General features: G+C 42.0%; 2 protein-coding genes across 2 annotated transcripts in view; one reads left to right on the forward strand and one right to left on the reverse strand.

Moving 5' to 3' along the window:
* The window catches only part of hcrtr2 (hypocretin (orexin) receptor 2), a 30,838-nt gene extending 20,330 nt beyond the window's left edge, over positions 1 to 10,508 (reverse strand). Inside the window, exon 1 of the mRNA XM_026189163.1 lies at positions 10,171 to 10,508. Coding sequence (XP_026044948.1) covers positions 10,171 to 10,387 — 217 coding nt within the window. The 5' untranslated portion in view covers positions 10,388 to 10,508. The remainder of the gene's footprint in view (positions 1 to 10,170) is intronic.
* A 5,092-nt stretch (positions 10,509 to 15,600) lies between these two features.
* On the forward strand, positions 15,601 to 16,664 carry LOC113035393 (paraneoplastic antigen Ma1-like). Its single transcript, XM_026190936.1, has 2 exons — positions 15,601 to 15,609; positions 15,732 to 16,664. Exons 1-2 carry the CDS (start codon positions 15,601 to 15,603, stop codon positions 16,662 to 16,664), a joined length of 942 nt encoding a protein of 313 aa, XP_026046721.1.
* The last annotated feature ends 475 nt before the right edge of the window (positions 16,665 to 17,139 follow it).

Raw genomic sequence — 17,139 nt, forward strand, 5'->3', positions numbered from 1 at the left:
ACAATCAAAACGTCCTTCAAACATCAGACAAAACTCCCCCTGACATCCCCCAGGACCACGACGATAAAAAGAGTCCTAAAGGACCGGGACCTGGTTTGGGATTTGCTGGATTCAAACTAGACTGGAGCCGAGGAGAGGTAAGAAATAAATAAACTACAAACAACAGATCAAAAACAAATCCTAAAACTATTATTTAGTTTAGCTGCAACACAGCAAGGTTACAAGAACTGAGTGTTGTGTTGAGAAGTCTCAGGCTTCCCTTTGATGAGGTTAAACAACAATAACCTGAACTGTGGATTATTTGGGATTCTTTTTATATTTAGAATGAGAACAAATGATCCAGTTGACAGCCCAATTAAGGTTTTTTAAATCAAAATTAACATAGCACTATGATGCTGTGATGCCTAGGAACTATAAAAAGGACTAATGCACATTATACCATAGATTTATAAATATCAATATAACCCAAACAGCTGATAATGTTTGTCCTGAAAACTCCCAGTAACCTACTTGCAGAAACTCACACGTAGATAATAAGTGCATGGAAGCTGAAGCAAAGATAATGAGCGGCTTTTAAAAAAAAAAATATTGCTACATATAGCAAGCCAGAATCACTCAGGTGGAACTGGAACCAATGTACTGCTAAAAGCTATTAAGTAATGGACAAGAGGTGATCAGAAAAACACTCGAGCTGGATAATATTTCCTTGTTTCAGCTGGATAGCTGTGCATACGATTATTGAGTTGAATTGTTGCAGGCTCTGTGTGGTAATTAGTTAGTTAGTTCAAACAGTTTCTACTGTTGTTATAGTAAAAAAAAATAGTATGGAGGACTGCTTCTTTTTTTTAAAAGAGCTTGTGATCAATTATTCTTAAACAAAAAAGACATAAATGTCAAATAGTCCTGTAAAATTTAACATGCATGTTTAAATTCTTGTTTGAACTTTCGCCAAGCATTTACTGATTAGAGCATCACACAGGAGATAGTACTGTTTCACAGGACATTTGCTGCTCTACTTTTTATATAACAGTATGATTTATTATACAAGTACACAGATTTGTGTGGTTCAAGTTAATGTATAAAATATGCTGATTGATTTTCCAAAGAAGGTTATCTCTTTAGTCAGCAAGTCAGATCTGAGATGTTGGCGCGCGCGCGCGCACACACACACACGCACACACACACACACACACACACACGCACACACACACACACACACACACACACACACACACATATTTATACAGCACTTTTATTCTTTGTCTAACATTTACACACACACACACACACACACACACACACACACTGCAGTGGATCAGCATCAAGGGAAATTTGGGTTTCAGCATCTTGCCCAAGGATCCTTCAACATGCATTCTACAGGATCCGGGGATTGAATCACCGACCTTCCGATTAGTAGACGACCCACTCTACCTCCCACGGCCACCCCTGCAGCTGCCTGTGGGTGTCTTCCACAGCAGCAGATGTGCATGCCTACTTCAAAGATCTCTCCTCTCAATGCAGTCATAATAAGTTTACATATAAGTTTATCATTAAAGGCAAAAAAAGGGCCCGCATCTGCTTCTGATATACGTTGCTGGCGGATGGCAAATAATATACCCGCTGCCCTTTATAGGGCACATTGCCAAAAAATGAAAACAAGTAGAGTGCGTTTAAAAGAAAATCTAATCTCTAAAAATGTGTTTTCAGCAGACATTTAAAAACAGACTATTGATTTTGTTGACCTAATGAGTGAGGAAGTGCCATTCCAAAGTTTATGCACTAAATGTTAAAAAGCTTCATCATTTGTGGATTTAAAGAAAAAGCGTGGACCAGTTAAGACCAGGGTTGGACTGGGACAAAAATCGGCCTGGGCATTTTGACTAGAGACCCACCAGGTATTACAGGAAAAGCCATAAAGCCTTTGAATGAAAACAGACACTGTTGTGACAGTGATGTACACTGTCTTGTTGGTATATGTATGATTTCTATACATTTTACATCAGATAAAAACTTTGGTTGTCAGATTCAGATAATTATTTATTAAAAGCTAGACATTTTAAATGAGAATAAGAAAGAAAAGTATTTCTTTGTGCCCCCCTTTCCCTGTTAATGCACTACCTGGCCCCCTGGGAAAACTTTGCTAGATCCGCCCCTGCACAGTTACCAGCTTTCAGCTACTACAGTTCATAACTTCCCTTCAACTCATTCATGTCACCTAAAAGGTAAACCTGTTTCTCCATCACCTGTTCAGCTCTGATGATTCAGTAAGGACATCTCCTGGTTTCATCTTCATGTTTCCCTCTCACCAGATAACCAAACCGATATCAAGACCAGCAGCTTTTACAGCTGTGGCTCCAGCAAACATCAGCTGATAGTAGAAATTAATATTAAATAAATTCTAACAACAGCTGATCAAGCTTAAATGTGCTGCTGTTGTTTAGCGCGACATCCGCTGGTTTCCTCTTTCTGGCGCAAAGTGGGAGACAAACAAACAAGACAGCAATCCCGATCAGCTGATCATTGATCAGTTTCATGATTGAAGTAGCAACAGGCGAGAGAGGGGCAGAGAATGAGAGAAGAAGAGCCAGCTGACAGCGTAACGACACAATAACTTTCTCTGAAGGAGGGACCATTCCATTTTTTTTAAGGAGCAGTTGGCAACTCTACTAACTAACCTTATGAATAAAATAAAGTTCACTATCAGTAACATCATAGCACCCACCCAGCTGTATAGAAACTCAGTCATGTTGGCTACTATGCAGTACGAGTTATTGTAACTTACTGTAAAAAATCAGCACAGCGAAAATAAACTCCACCTAAACTTGGTTTATATCTGACCCAGATAGACTGCAGGTCATAACTTCTTACCTGATGTTCAGTTCACCTGACACTCGGACTGCCGCCTCGGGTCTCTCCTCCTCCTGCCTCCCCTTTCCCTCATCCACCTGCTGGCCTCTGTGAAAGCTCCGCCATAGAAACCACCACCAAACAACTGAGTTATTTTTACACATCGGTCAGCATCGGGCCCGCCCACCGATGGCCAGTCCAGCTATGGTAAAAACCAACTGAAGTTTGCAATGAAATAAAGAGACAATTAAAGTGTGATTAACTGGCTGTATCACTAGTTACAGTGGGGCAAAAAAGTATTTAGTCAGCCACCGATTGTGCAAGTTCCCCCACTTAAAATGATGACAGAGGTCAGTAATTTGCACCAGAGGTACACTTCAACTGTGAGAGACAGAATGTGAAAAAAAAATCCACATGGTAGGATTTGTAAAGAATTTATACGTAAATTAGGGTGGAAAATTAGTATTTGGTCACCTCAAACAAGGAAAATCTCTGGCTCTCACAGACCTGTAACGTCTTCTGTAAGAAGCTTTTCTGTCCCCCACTCGTTACCTGTATGAATGGCACCTGTTTGAACTCATCATCTGTATAAAAGACACCTGTCCACAGCCTCAAACAGTCAGACTCCAAACTCCGCCATGGCCAAGACCAAAGAGCTTTCGAAGGACACCAGGAAAAGTATTGTAGACCTGCACCAGACTGGGAAGAGTGAATCTACGATAGGCAAGCAGCTTGGTGTGAAAAAATCAACTGTGGGAGCAATCATCAGAAAATGGAAGACATACAAGACCACTGATAATCTCCCTCGATCTGGGGCTCCACGCAAGATCTCATCCCGTGGGGTCAAAATGATCATGAGAACGGTGAGCAAAGATCCCAGAACCACACGGGGGGACCTGGTGAATGACCTGCAGAGAGCTGGGACCAAAGTAACAAAGGTCACCATCAGTAACACACTACAACGGCAGGGAATCAAATCCCGCAGTGCCAGACGTGTTCCGCTGCTGAAGCCAGTGCATGTCCAGGCCCGTCTGAAGTTTGCCAGAGAGCACATGGATGATACAGCAGAGGATTGGGAGAATGTCATGTGGTCAGATGAAACCAAAGTAGAACTTTTTGGTATAAACTCAACTCGTCGTGTTTGGAGGAAGAAGAATACTGAGTTGCATCCCAAGAACACCATACCTACTGTGAAGCATGGGGGTGGAAACATCATGCTATGGGGCTGTTTTTCTGCCAAGGGGACAGGACGACTGATCCGTGTTAAGGACAGAATGAATGGGGCCATGTATCGTGAGATTTTGAGCCAAAACCTCCTTCCATCAGTGAGAACTTTGAAGATGAAACGAGGCTGGGTCTTCCAACATGACAATGATCCAAAACACACCGCCCGGGCAACAAAGGAGTGGCTCCGTAAGAAGCATTTGAAAGTCCTGGAGTGGCCTAGCCAGTCTCCAGACCTCAACCCCATAGAAAATCTGTGGCGGGAGTTGAAAGTCCGTGTTGCTCGGCGACAGCCCCAAAACATCACTGCTCTCGAGAAGATCTGCATGGAGGAATGGGCCAAAATACCAGCTACTGTGTGTGCAAACCTGGTAAAGACCTATAGTAAACGTTTGACCTCTGTTATTGCCAACAAAGGTTATGTTACAAAGTATTGAGTTGTATTTTTGTTATTGACCAAATACTTATTTGCCACCCTGATTTACGAATAAATTCTTTACAAATCCTACCATGTGGATTCATGGATTTTTTTTTTCACATTCTGTCTCTCACAGTTGAAGTGTACCTCTGGTGCAAATTACTGACCTCTGTCATCATTTTAGGTGGGGGAACTTGCACAATCGGTGGCTGACTAAATACTTTTTTGCCCCACTGTACCTACTCTACACTTACTTGATGCTTTGTTAGGAAGACCTTGGTAGTTTTGGAGTTTTAGAGAACGGTCTTATTTCTTCATTGAATACATTTAACAAGGTGATGGAAACATTTCTCAGAGATTTTGGTCATGACATGGTTACATTACAGTTACTGCAGATTCTTTGGCCTCACATCCATGCTGTGAAGAGCTCCTTCCATCATATACCTAAGGCAGTGTTTCCCAACCACTGTGGAGTGGAACATAGGTGTTCTGTGAGAAATGATCAGGTGTGCCTCGGAAGATTATCTGGTTCCACCTGATTGGTACTCTGAGCAATTGACTTTGTGCACGTTAGCATATGCTACTTCCGGTGCGGAAACTCCTGTGGGGAACTTTGTTTCCGGTGTCCTATTCACGCCCTGTTTATGGTCCAAAACAAGTTAAGCAAATGAATGAATCAAGCGGCAATTTACATTTCTATAGATGTCTTGGGCATTTACCCAATATATCTGTAAATGATGTTCATCAACTTGTCGATATTTTTTCCCCCGCGCCTCAGAGCAAAAGAGAAAAGGGATTCAAATATTATATTTCTCAGCTGTCCCTCGTTTATCGCGGGTGTTATGTTCTAAAAATAACCAGCGATAGGTGAAATCAAGTAGCCAATTAAATTTTTTGACGGTGCAAAACGTTTCGTGGACATCGTGGACATACAGTACTGCACTTCAGAGTCACACTGCTAGCGATCGATGCAGCGATTCTGTACTGTACATGAGAGACGGCATGGAGGAGATCATCTGCAGCGATCAGGACGCAGGACACAATGTGACGTAAAAAAAACGTGCAAACTTGCACTAAAAAAAATCTGTGAAACAGCGAGGTGAAAGGTGAACCGCGTTATTAGCGAGGGACCACTGTAATTTTGAAGGTAAGTCACAACATACCCTTCGTAAATACTAATGTATAGAAACCCTTACCAACAATCATTCATTTTTTGTGTGGCTTTTTTCACGGTTTGTTAACATGCTGTGTGGGTGTGTACTTGACTAGCTGATATCGACATAACGGAGGAAACATCTGGTTTGACTATTCTTCACCTGTAGTTTGAATGCTGAACATTTGCCTGTTTAAATCATAAGACCAGTCAGTATACAGAGATGTGCTTCTGAATGTGGACGATGTGTCTTCTGCTGCAGTGATGCAGTTCTGTGTTGCTTGTGTTGAGTGATGTAAACAACTGATCAATCTAAACTCTTTAAACGTCAAAATTGATCATTAGATTTTTTATGACACAACAGTGGTGAGTGTTCCCACCTTCTGCTCTTTGTAACTTAACGCGATCTTTCCGTTTTCGAGTTTTGGACATGATTTTGGAGTATATTTTCGCAGTAGCGATTGACCGCAAAGTAAAGCTACCGGAAATGTACAACCCCACATCCGGTCTCAAACCAGGAAGCTAGCATTTTCTCGTGCACAGGGTCAATTAGCGTGAGTAACATGCAGAACAATTACATTCTCTTCCACTAGAGGGCAGTACAACTGCCTGCTCTAATTAAATGGGTTGCCAACTGCCAGTAAAACAGAAGAAGGCAAAGAAGAAAGAACATCGTGTAAAAGCAATAGAAAAATATTTGAAAAGAAAATTAGTCAATCTGACCTGGTTCCTGGAGAAATTCCGACCCATATTAAGACCCTAGCGTGAGTAGTGGTCAGAAGAAGAAAAAACGTGTACTGTGGACAAACTGAGCCAATTCTGCTATACCTGATGTGCAGGTAAAAATGATCAATATGCTTTTTGTGATATTTTTGTTTTGTGTGCCGTGTGATTTTTCTAATGTGAAATATGGTTTTCACATTAGAAAACCATATTTCAGTGAAACACTGCCCTAAGGTGCTCTGTTGGATTGAGCTCGGGTGACTGTGGAGGCCATTTGAGTACAGTGAGCTCACTGTCATGTTTAAGAAACCAGTTTGAGTGGGATTTGAGCTTTGTGGCAATGTACTTTATCCTGCTGGAAGCAGCCATTAAAAGATGGGTATACTGAGGTCATAACAATGCTCAAGAAGGCTGTGGTGTTTAAACTACACTCATAAGGGGACCAAAGCGAGTCACGATAATATCCCTCACACAAGTACAACACCAGTAGCCTGATCCAGTGATTCAAGACAGGATCATGTTGTTTCATGTTGCTCATGCTAAATTCTCACCATACGAATGTTGCAGCAGAAATTATGACTCATCAGCGCAGGCCACATTTTTCCAGTCTTCTATTGTCTAATCTAGATGAGCCTGTGTGAATCACAGCCTCAGTTTCCCATTCTTTGTTGACAGGAGTGGCGTCCAGTGTGGAATTTGGCTGCTGTAGCCCAGCACCAGAATTCAAGGTTTGAGATCTTATGTGTTTAGTGATCCAGTTTGGTATACCTTAGTTCTAAAGAATGGTTATTCGAGTTTATGTTACCTTTCTATCATCTCAAGGCAGTTTGGTCATTTTCCTCTGACCTCTGAATGAATAACGCAACCAGAGGGATGGTTTTCTGCCCAGTAGATCAGCAGTTTCTGAAATATTCAAACCAGTCCTTCTGGCAAAAACAACCATGTGTCACATTCAAAGCCACTTAAATTACCCTTCTTCCCCATTCTGATGCTCAGTTTGAACTTCAGTAGGTCGTCTTGACCGTGTCAACATGAGGAGGAGCGCACTGAGTTGCTGCCATATGTCTGCCTCATTGTATTGTTGTGTTAACAAGAAGTTGAGCAGGGTAAGTAGCCCTAATGCAGGGGTGTCAAATTCAAATACACAGTGGGCCAAAATTCAAAACTGGAACAAAGTTGCGGGCTAACGTTAATATTTATTGAAATATATTTATTCCTCCAGATATGAGAATGAATCTTTTCTTATGGACTCAAACATGTTTCGCTGAAAAACTGAATATGGAACAAGCAAAGCTTAATACTAAAAAAAAAAAAATATATATATATATATATATATATATATATATATATATATATATATATATATATATATATATATATATATATATATATATTAGCTGGATAATACCAGTAGGCCAACTCTAATAATAATTTGGTATGGCTTCACGGGCCAAATGTAATTAGGCTGCAGGCCAAATTTGGCCCGTGGGCCAGAGTTTGACACCTATGCCCTAATGTTTCTGATGATCTAATGACAATTGCCCGCCCATTATTAGTTGGAATTTTAGCTAATGTTTCAGTGCCTATGGGGTAAAATGTTGGCATGGGAAGGCGAGAGCCTTGAACACAAAGTGTACACACTGTGTCCAAGGTTTAAAAGCATAATAATGTTGCAAACATTTTAGCAAAAAGCTTCTTGTAGTTACACATCCATCACATACAGAGCAGATTTATTAGTGGTTTCTCTTTACTTTTTACTCCAAGTTCAGTCTCTGCCAACTCTCTGAGGGAAATATCTGGTGCTTTAGTTGCTTAATGTTATGCTCGCCAGGTGGTCCCTAACATCGTCAGTGAACAGTGAAGTTAATACAGGCAGCAATTTGATGAATCAAAATTTGTACTTACAGCAGCAGGAAAGAAATGCTAAAGAGGATTACACTGAAAGACCCTCTACGAAAAGGAAGACTAAAGTTTTAAATTGAGTACCTACTGTACAATGTGTGCCTGAATCCATTACAGCAGCAAGGCCATTTACTATGAGAACAAATACTTTCAGCTCTAACAAAAATTCCACTGGATTCCTTTTCCCTTATAGGAATAAAAAATGCAACAGTAAATGCTGATTTTATGATTTTTTTTTCTCTTTACTTCTGTCTATGGAAGAGATTCTCCAGGCAGGGGTGACACCTTTGTTGTCACTTCCTGCTGTTCATAGCAGGTAAAACTGCAGCAAGAGAAAACAGCACACAGTGCAGGAAACAAAGAAAGAGAAGCTGCGATGATTTAAAAGATTTGCGCTGTGCTTCCTCATCTAACACTGACAGTTATAATGAGAACCTGTCATCTCTGGCTTTGAAACTCATGGCCATACTGATTAAACACACACGGACCCCTCCAATGTCCTTAATTGCTCTGTTCGGCAAAGAAATGCAAATTTTGCTCATAAACAAAATTACTAATTTGTTTCCTAAATGACTTCCTGCTCTTGAAGTATTTACTAAAACATTGATTACATCAGCAACCAGGTATTGTTAGTAAACCAGTACTATAAAGCACATATTTTTGTAATCTGAGCTTTAAAAAGCAAATGATAACCCTGCTTATTTCACTTAACATGTTTAATATGAAACTGTTGAACATTAGACTGTGAATAGCTGGCCTGTCTGATTTCTGGAATCGTAACTTATCCACTCATGTATCATTTTCAAAGTGTCTGTTCACTCCATTGTGAGACTAAAAGCATAAAAGGGGAAGTAGACTCTGCACAAGGGTGGAAAGCTGTTTTCTGAAAGCATCTACAAAATTCTCTTGGACAGCATTTCCAGTGGCCCATTTCAAAATGTCATCCACTGTCTGGGGAGTGGGTGTTGCATTAAGGATAATGAAGATGGCAAGAGGGTGAATGCTGTCTTCCTCACTGAAATACCATACAAATTGTTAGATTGATAAATGCTGCCTAAAATGACAGGTAATGTGGCACACCTTCAGCCTTTCAAGCTGGAGTGCAATTCTGCAGTGCGCAGCTGCATCTATGCGGGGGCCCTTTTCCTTGTTACCAAAAAAAAGTCTAAAAATAGCTAGTGGGAACCCTGAGATGAGGCATAGAACACAAGCCTGCACAAAGACAGCTTTCAAAGTTGAAATAGATCAAAGTGCAAGCGGAAAAAGAGCAGGTTATTTTAGTGACTGTGACAATCGAGCTTCAGTAGAGCATAACTAAGACTCCCACACTGACACAAAGAAGGAGGTTCTCAAATGTGTGGTAGCAGCCCGATAAGAAATTTCACAATTAAAAAAAACAGAGCTACAGGTCAGTCTGACTTCTCTTTGCTAAATAGTAAAACTGCCCCTGCTGCTAAACCATTGAGAAAATACACCAGCAACAAAGCAGTCCAATAATGGAATTTCGCAGACAATAGGTCTGCAAAACTTGCAAGTTACGCAAATGCACGGTGTGAAATAATTTATTTTTACTCGATGTATCTTCAAAGAAATCAAAAGGTTACCGATTTTCCAAAATTAACCTCGCTTTCCTGGACTGATTGACGGTTTCTCCTCCTCATTGATGCTTCCACATCAGCAGAGGCGCGACTGCGATTAGTGAACATCACAGAGGGGGGGAATGCGCTTCTAGTTATTGATCGCTCTTGATTTGGATTTTTCTCATACTTCAAGTAATATTTGCGCTGATATTATGGAGAGGTGGGAAAACTTGCTCGAAGTGTGCTTTTGCTTTATGATTTTTGCAAGTTGTTAAGATGAATGGAGAGAGAGAGAAATGAATGCATTTAAAGGTACGACTCACCAAGCGAGTTCCCAATGAGTGAAACGAAGAATACAATAATGTAAGCCACAATGAGAACCCATTCATACTGCTTGGGGTGTAAATACTCTCTCCAAATGTATCTCAGAAGTTCCTCGTCGTCATCCAAGGTGGGATGCACATGTAACTCCGTGCTGTTGGGTAGATGTCCAGAAGATAAGCACTCCTCGCAGTCCACGTTCCCAGTGATGCCAGACATGCTTCCAGGTGTTTTGTGTACCCGATGAACTGCAGCTGTTGCTTGTGCGTCTGCAGTGACCGCAGGTTGTTTGAGCACACTGCAAACGCGATTCTAAATGCGCTCCGCACGGACCACTCGTCAGAATGACGCTGGTCTCCCTTCTGTCTCCATTCAAAGCCACTGCAGGGTCAAACACCAACACAGCAGATTGCAGCGAGCAACGAGCTCTGAGCTGCAACCCGAATGCCCACTCGCGTAAAAATAGAGAGAAACGGGGTGTTCGGGCATTTCTGCGGGGAGGGGTGCATGAACAAGGTTTGGAAATGAATGGGGTGATTTAAAATGCATCAGCTTAATCTGCCTTTAATTCTGTGCGAAATTCAATTACAAGCATATAAAGGAGGGCACATTGGACGGACGGCTTGAGACCAATTCACGGACACGGTTAACCCCCTTAATCCAACAGTGCACTTGTTTTAAACTAATTGGTTTAACTGGGTCCTGTAGTGCTTGAGCAAATTGTTGTGACTGTGTGAAGGTAATGACTGAATGGTGGGACAAGCCTCAGACTGTGTACCAATTTATTGGGGACATGTTTTCGAATTTTATTTAAAAAACAAAACGAAACAATGACAACAATATAAACTGCTGTTTTTATGTCATTAAGACTCCTTTTTTGTATTTATTTAGTCTTATTTCTCTTTGTCATAAGCTGTGAACAGCTCTGGTGTAAACAAATCATAAATCTGAACATCATTTCAGCATCTTGTTTTTTGGGGGCATATACTGCATACTGTCGCTGGGTTTGTTTAGGCAGCTCTTCTGAGCAAAATATGGTGTTATGATGACGGTATGGAAATCATGATTCCATTCAAAATGAATAGACCAGATTAAATCTGCAAGGCAGTCAAAGCACAACTGCACGGACTCCTGCTGAGAAGTTAAAAATGAATTAAATGGTACATTTGAATTAAAGATGTGAATCTCATGGTGGAGCAGTGCTTAACAAGGCTGCCTTACAGGAAGCTTCAGTACCCTTGATAACATAAGACATATACATCAAGTGAGGGTCCTTTAAAAAGCCTCTGTATGAATCCTCTTCCTCATGGTTTATGTTGACATCATAATATATTTGAATTCAGGATTAGGTTTTGTAAATTGTGCTTTATGTATCTATATGTGCATGCACGTATACATTGTACTGGGCTACTGTGCCTGTGAAGCAAACTGTCCCAAGGGGGCATTGCTACACCACTCTACCCACTACTGAGTTCTGGTTGGCTCCTTGTATGATCTCCCTTTCCCTATTTTGTTTCCCTGTCAGAGTGATCTGTTTTTTTCTTGCAGTTTAAAATCTAATCTAAGATTAATTTAAACTTAGCTTTAAGTGTGTGTGAATATAACGGTTATCTGTCTGTCCGTTAGCCACGTAAACTGTCAGCCTGTCCATTTTATATTCTTCTCAGCCAGTGTCAGCTGAGAGTCTCGGTGGATAAGCGGTTGTGAAAATTGTTCAGCCATCCACTGTAGTATGAAATCATTAGTGTCTAGTTATTTTACAGTTTTTTCTGATTGCTTAAGCACATTTTTTGTAACTATTGGCTAATTTTGCAAAACTCTTCACACAAATAAGAAAACCTGTCACCCAATCATCAAAACATTGTAGTTCTCTTGCAAAAGCGAACACAGCTAGATTAACTCTTCACACCATCGTAAAAATGGTGTTTCCGTATCAAACAGTACACACAAGCCATCATCTACTAAGCACACAATGCGCCAACTGCACACTGATGGTATGAATACAAAACACATCTGGCTTTTGCTTTCTCTGTGCACAAGGTAGGCTATGTCAGTTTGAGCTCATACTTCTGTCATAGATCCATAAGCATAGAGGGATCCAAACTTCAAGTACTGGTGTTTATTCAAACACATCAAAACAAACACAAGTGTTTATTTCCAAGTATAGGATTATTTGCAATCGCCATAATGACTATATGGGTTACATGCTTCCTCTGCCCCCAGCATCTGGTCATCTAGCAATTCGGTAAAGTAACAATTTCAGTATTTTTACATCAATGGTATTGGTGTGTTTCTCATTGGCATATGGCAGTGCTACAAATCTTTGTGCGAAGTGACTGTACTAACCGATTCTCATTTCAAGATGTCCTTATGATACTTGCTACAGTGTAGCGGCTCGAGTAAGGCTGGACCCGTTGGCCAGCTACCCTCAGGGTCATTCCACGGTTGACATGGTCCACTATTGTAGCTCTGATGTCATCAGCAATTCTATTTCTTATTCTTCTTACCCTTCCTATCCCACCTCCTCATCCTCCTCTTCCCCCTCCTTGTCCTCCTCTCCCCCCTCCTCGTCCTCCTCTTGGTCCTCCTTGTCCTTGTCGTCCTCTTCATCCTACTTCTTCACCTCCACGTCCTCTTCCTCGGCCTCCTCTACTTCTCACTCTTTCTGCTCCCTCCATTGTACTCCGCACACACAGCTTACCTGTATTATAGTGCTTAGGCTGATTGCAAAGTGAACTAATTATCTAAAAAAGTTTTCACATGTGACAGTGTGCCAGACAGTTGGCAAAGTAGTGTAAATAATGGCCATAAATGTGTATAGTTTTGCTGGAGTGCACTGATCATTTGGAAATTGAGTGTAAAGCAGTGAGTTGTGTTTACAGTTCTGCAAAAAGAGTGCTGTGCAGTGGATTGTAGCTACAGGTTTGCAAAGTGTGTGTTACAAAATGGCAAACTGAGTGCAAAGCAGTGTTTGTGCTTTTAATTTTGCAAACTCAGTGAGTGGTTTTGCTATAAGTATCAATAGTTTTAGAAATTGTGCTATAAGAATCACAGTTAGGGTTTAAGCATTCAGAAAAAACTGTAAGTCCCTCAATGTACCTCAAAAGTGTCATTGATTGAGGTACTGCTAATAATTGTATTTGTCACGGTATGGCATGGCACACCGTGGAAGGAGTGGGGGAAGGAGGACCCAGGCGCGGTGCTCTATGTACAAACAGTGTTTATTTACAGAGTGAAAACAACGTAACAATAAATCCCCGTATTCTCCCAGACTCCCGTGTCGTGTCTCCCGTGAATAGTCCGTGTGCTCTCTGCTCCCGTGTCAGCACCCCCCGGTGCTCGCTGCTCTCCGTGCCTTCCACTCTCTTCCTGCGGGAAACAATAACGGCAGCTGTCAGGACACTCAGAATGGCAGGCATACACTTTCAGACTTAGCTTAGACAGGGTGACTAACGTGGAGTCTCATGCAATGATCCCGCGTCGGTGGGAGCTCCAAGACTCTCTTAAGTAGCTCCCCCGACGAGGCCTGATCAGCAGCAGGTGTGTGGCTTCGGGTGTGGCCAGTCCCTCCGCAGGGCCACACCCCTCAGGCCTGCAGGTGGCCGAGCTCCATCCTCCAGGCACACCCGCAGACATACACACCCATACCTCGCCTAAACATATGAGTGGGACACAGACTAACACAGCACAGAGAAACACACATATGTACACGCACAGAGAAGGGGAAACGACACCAAAAATACATGTAATACTCTGATAAATATCAGTGGTATTTATTTTGTTTTCATGAGAATAAGTCGAAGAGAAAATAACGGTTCATGGTGAGGTTAAGAGTGGTATAGATATGTGATATAAATGTTTGTATTAAAATGCATAAATAGTGTGTGAAAAAATCAGTTACGTTAAAAAACCATAATTTCATGGAATGTGAATGTCTGTTAAAAGAGAAGAAGTGTAACTTGTTTTGTATGCTACGTCACGAGAGGTCATGACTTGCAGATGACTTCCGGGGGAAAGAGACTCGGGAGGAAGAGAGGAGAAAAAAAAGAAGGATTACAAAAATGGCATAGACGAAGCCTGGACTTCGGGACTGCTTATGTCACCACAGTTGTTCGGCAACAACATATCACCCGTCTGCGGACTTCCCGGTAATCATTCGGAGCGTTTGAGCCGGGCTTCCCGTATCTTTTGTGCTTGGCTAAGCACGAGGCACGTTTGGCTACGTTGGCTAGCTGGAGCTAGGCTAACGCCACGGTCCTGGCTAACGGAGATTCCGCCGGAGCGAAGAGACGGAGTTTGAGAGTTGTCTCGGGAGAGAGTCGCTAACCGTGGATGATTTGCTGCTATCTAAGGAACCGGAGAGTCGTTGCTCGCTTCCGCGAGTGGAGACGGTTGCTACCACAACGAGCGAGTTATTCATCGGAGGAGGTGGAGACATCACGGATACTCGGAGGTATTGTTGTTATTATTAAGAGCTCCAACTAAAGCGCGCCAACAACAAAAATAAACTAAGAGTGCACTCTGGGAAAAGAATAACATTGGACAGATTAAGGGAAAAAATACTGAAATCTATCCCCCGGGGGTTTATTGTATGTTTTGTATATGTGTTTTTTCATGAAGAAAAAAAAGGGTTGGATGTGAATTTCCTGCAGTTGTTTAATACATTTTCTAACCCTGAGATCCTGTGTTGGGTTTATTGCATGGTGTCTTATCATTTGAGTATTCACATGTATTAGCCTTAATCGGTTAAGTGTATTTCCTTAGCCTCCGCTTGTCTGTGTAGACACGAGAATCATATGAACCTTAGACTGATATTTATTTTTCGAGATGTATCTTTTATCACAGAATGTTTAAGTAGAGTCAAGACTGCACCCGAGGGCATAAGGGGGGAGTCTTGTCACACGAGCCGGTGGTAAAAGTGTTACATTTTTGGGGGCTCGAGCCGGGATGTATGTAATTTTTGTTATGACTGACCTGGTTTTCTGTTATTCACCAAAGAGAGGGAATTAATTTTTTTTGAGATTGCTAAGGAAATTATTTTCATTGTCAAGTGTGGTTACATTTATTGTGAGATCTCTTACTGTTTGAGCTAAAAAAAAAAAAAAAAAAAAAAGAGAAAAAAAGAAAAAGGAAGCAGTTAGCTTATGGACATGCAGTTGTTTTGAGTGATGTGGACCCCGATGTCACAGATGCAGTTCTGCTATCGGCCTTGAGCCAGGTCAAAGTATTTGGAAAATCCGAGATAGTTGACCGTTGTCTTGATGTAGCTTCTAAGACACAGTTGGTACTGATCAAGACTTCAACTGACTTAAAAAATCAAACCGTACCGGATGTTGTTGGACTTCCTGGGGAGGCGGGTCCATGGCCAGCTCATGTGCTCACTGCTCCTGCAGAAAATGATGAGTTTCAATCTAAGCTAATGTCATTCCTGAATGCGGAAGGTAAAACTCTTACTGACGTTGGTGGCTTACTTCAGCCTTCACCCCTTGATGTGAACACGGCTTTGATACATGCTATCAGTTCCTTAGTGGATAAATGTAACACCACATCTGTTGATTCTCAGAGCTATCGTAAGCTGCGCATGTTCTCTGGTGTGAAACCTACGCCCAATGGGGAGGAAGAGTATGATGCCTGGGCAGAACAGACAACACATCTGCTAGATGAGTGGCAGTGCAGTGACAACATAAAGAAACAGCGAATAGTGGAAAGTCTGAAAGGTCCAGCTGCAGACATTGTAAGGTTCTTGAGAGTCCAGCAGCCCACTGCAACTTCATATGACTACATGCAGGTTTTGGAGACGGCTTTTGGAACAACTGAGAGTGCGTCCGATCTTCTGGTGAAGTTCAGACATACCTACCAAAATGTGGGCGAAAAGTTGTCTACTTACTTGTTGAGGTTGGATAAACTGCTGCACTGTATTTTCAGAAAAGGAGGCGTGGCACTGTCTGACATGAATCGATTACGGATGGAGCAGGTTGTGAGGGGAGCACTGCAACAAGACATGATTGCACTTCGTCTTCGTATGACTCACAAGCTGCGAGAACCCCCTTCTTTCAGTGAGTTGCTAAAAGAAGTAAGGGATGAAGAGGACATGCTCCAAAGCAGAAACGATAGTAAGAACCCAGTAATGTCACAGTCTGTAACTCCTATTTCTAAGTCGGCACCTGAACAAGAAGTTGATCCTGAAGTGGCAAAGCTGAAAAAAGAGTTAAGTGTCATGAAAGCTGAGATGCTTAGTCTTAAAGCTGCTACGGTTGCATCACATCCAGACACCCAGATTTCACAACCAGAAGTCCCTGCCAAGCCACCTTATAAAAGAAATGCTACCCCACAAAGGTCTGGCTATCAAGAGGATAAACCTGGAATATTTTGCTACAGATGTGGGGAGGATGGACATTTTAAGAGAGAATGTGAAGGTGAAGAAAACCTACTCAAAGTCAACAAGCGCCTCATTAAACTGACAAAGAAATCGGGAAACTACCGCGGGGTCCAGTAGAGGAACGGCCTGGCATCCCGGTGGTTGTAAAACGTTCCACCAAGTGCAGCACCTTAGAGGGAAAAGTGAAAGACACTGTACCTGCAGGCTTAGTGGGCCCTAGCTCTGTAGTGTCGGTACAGATTGAAGGCATCTACTCTAAAGCCATACTCGATTCTGGTTCTCAAGTAACCCTGCTGTACAGATCCTTCTACGACAGATATTTGACACACCTGCCATTGACGTCTATCGACACGTTGGCGATATGGGGTCTCAGTTCCGCCGAGTACCCTTATGATGGCTATTTGTCACTTAGGCTGGAGTTTTTGGAAGCAGATGTAGGTGTGAGTGAGACCATTGATGCACTTGTGTTGGTATGTCCCGACCCAGTTGTGAGAGGTGAAGTTTCCCTGCTTGTTGGCACCAACACACCCACTGTGAGGCGATTGCTTAGCCACTGCAGGGAAAAGGGAGGAGAAAACTTTGTGAGATCCAT

Source organism: Astatotilapia calliptera, chromosome 13 (genome assembly GCF_900246225.1).
Source record: "Astatotilapia calliptera chromosome 13, fAstCal1.2, whole genome shotgun sequence".
NCBI lineage: Eukaryota > Metazoa > Chordata > Actinopteri > Cichliformes > Cichlidae > Astatotilapia > Astatotilapia calliptera.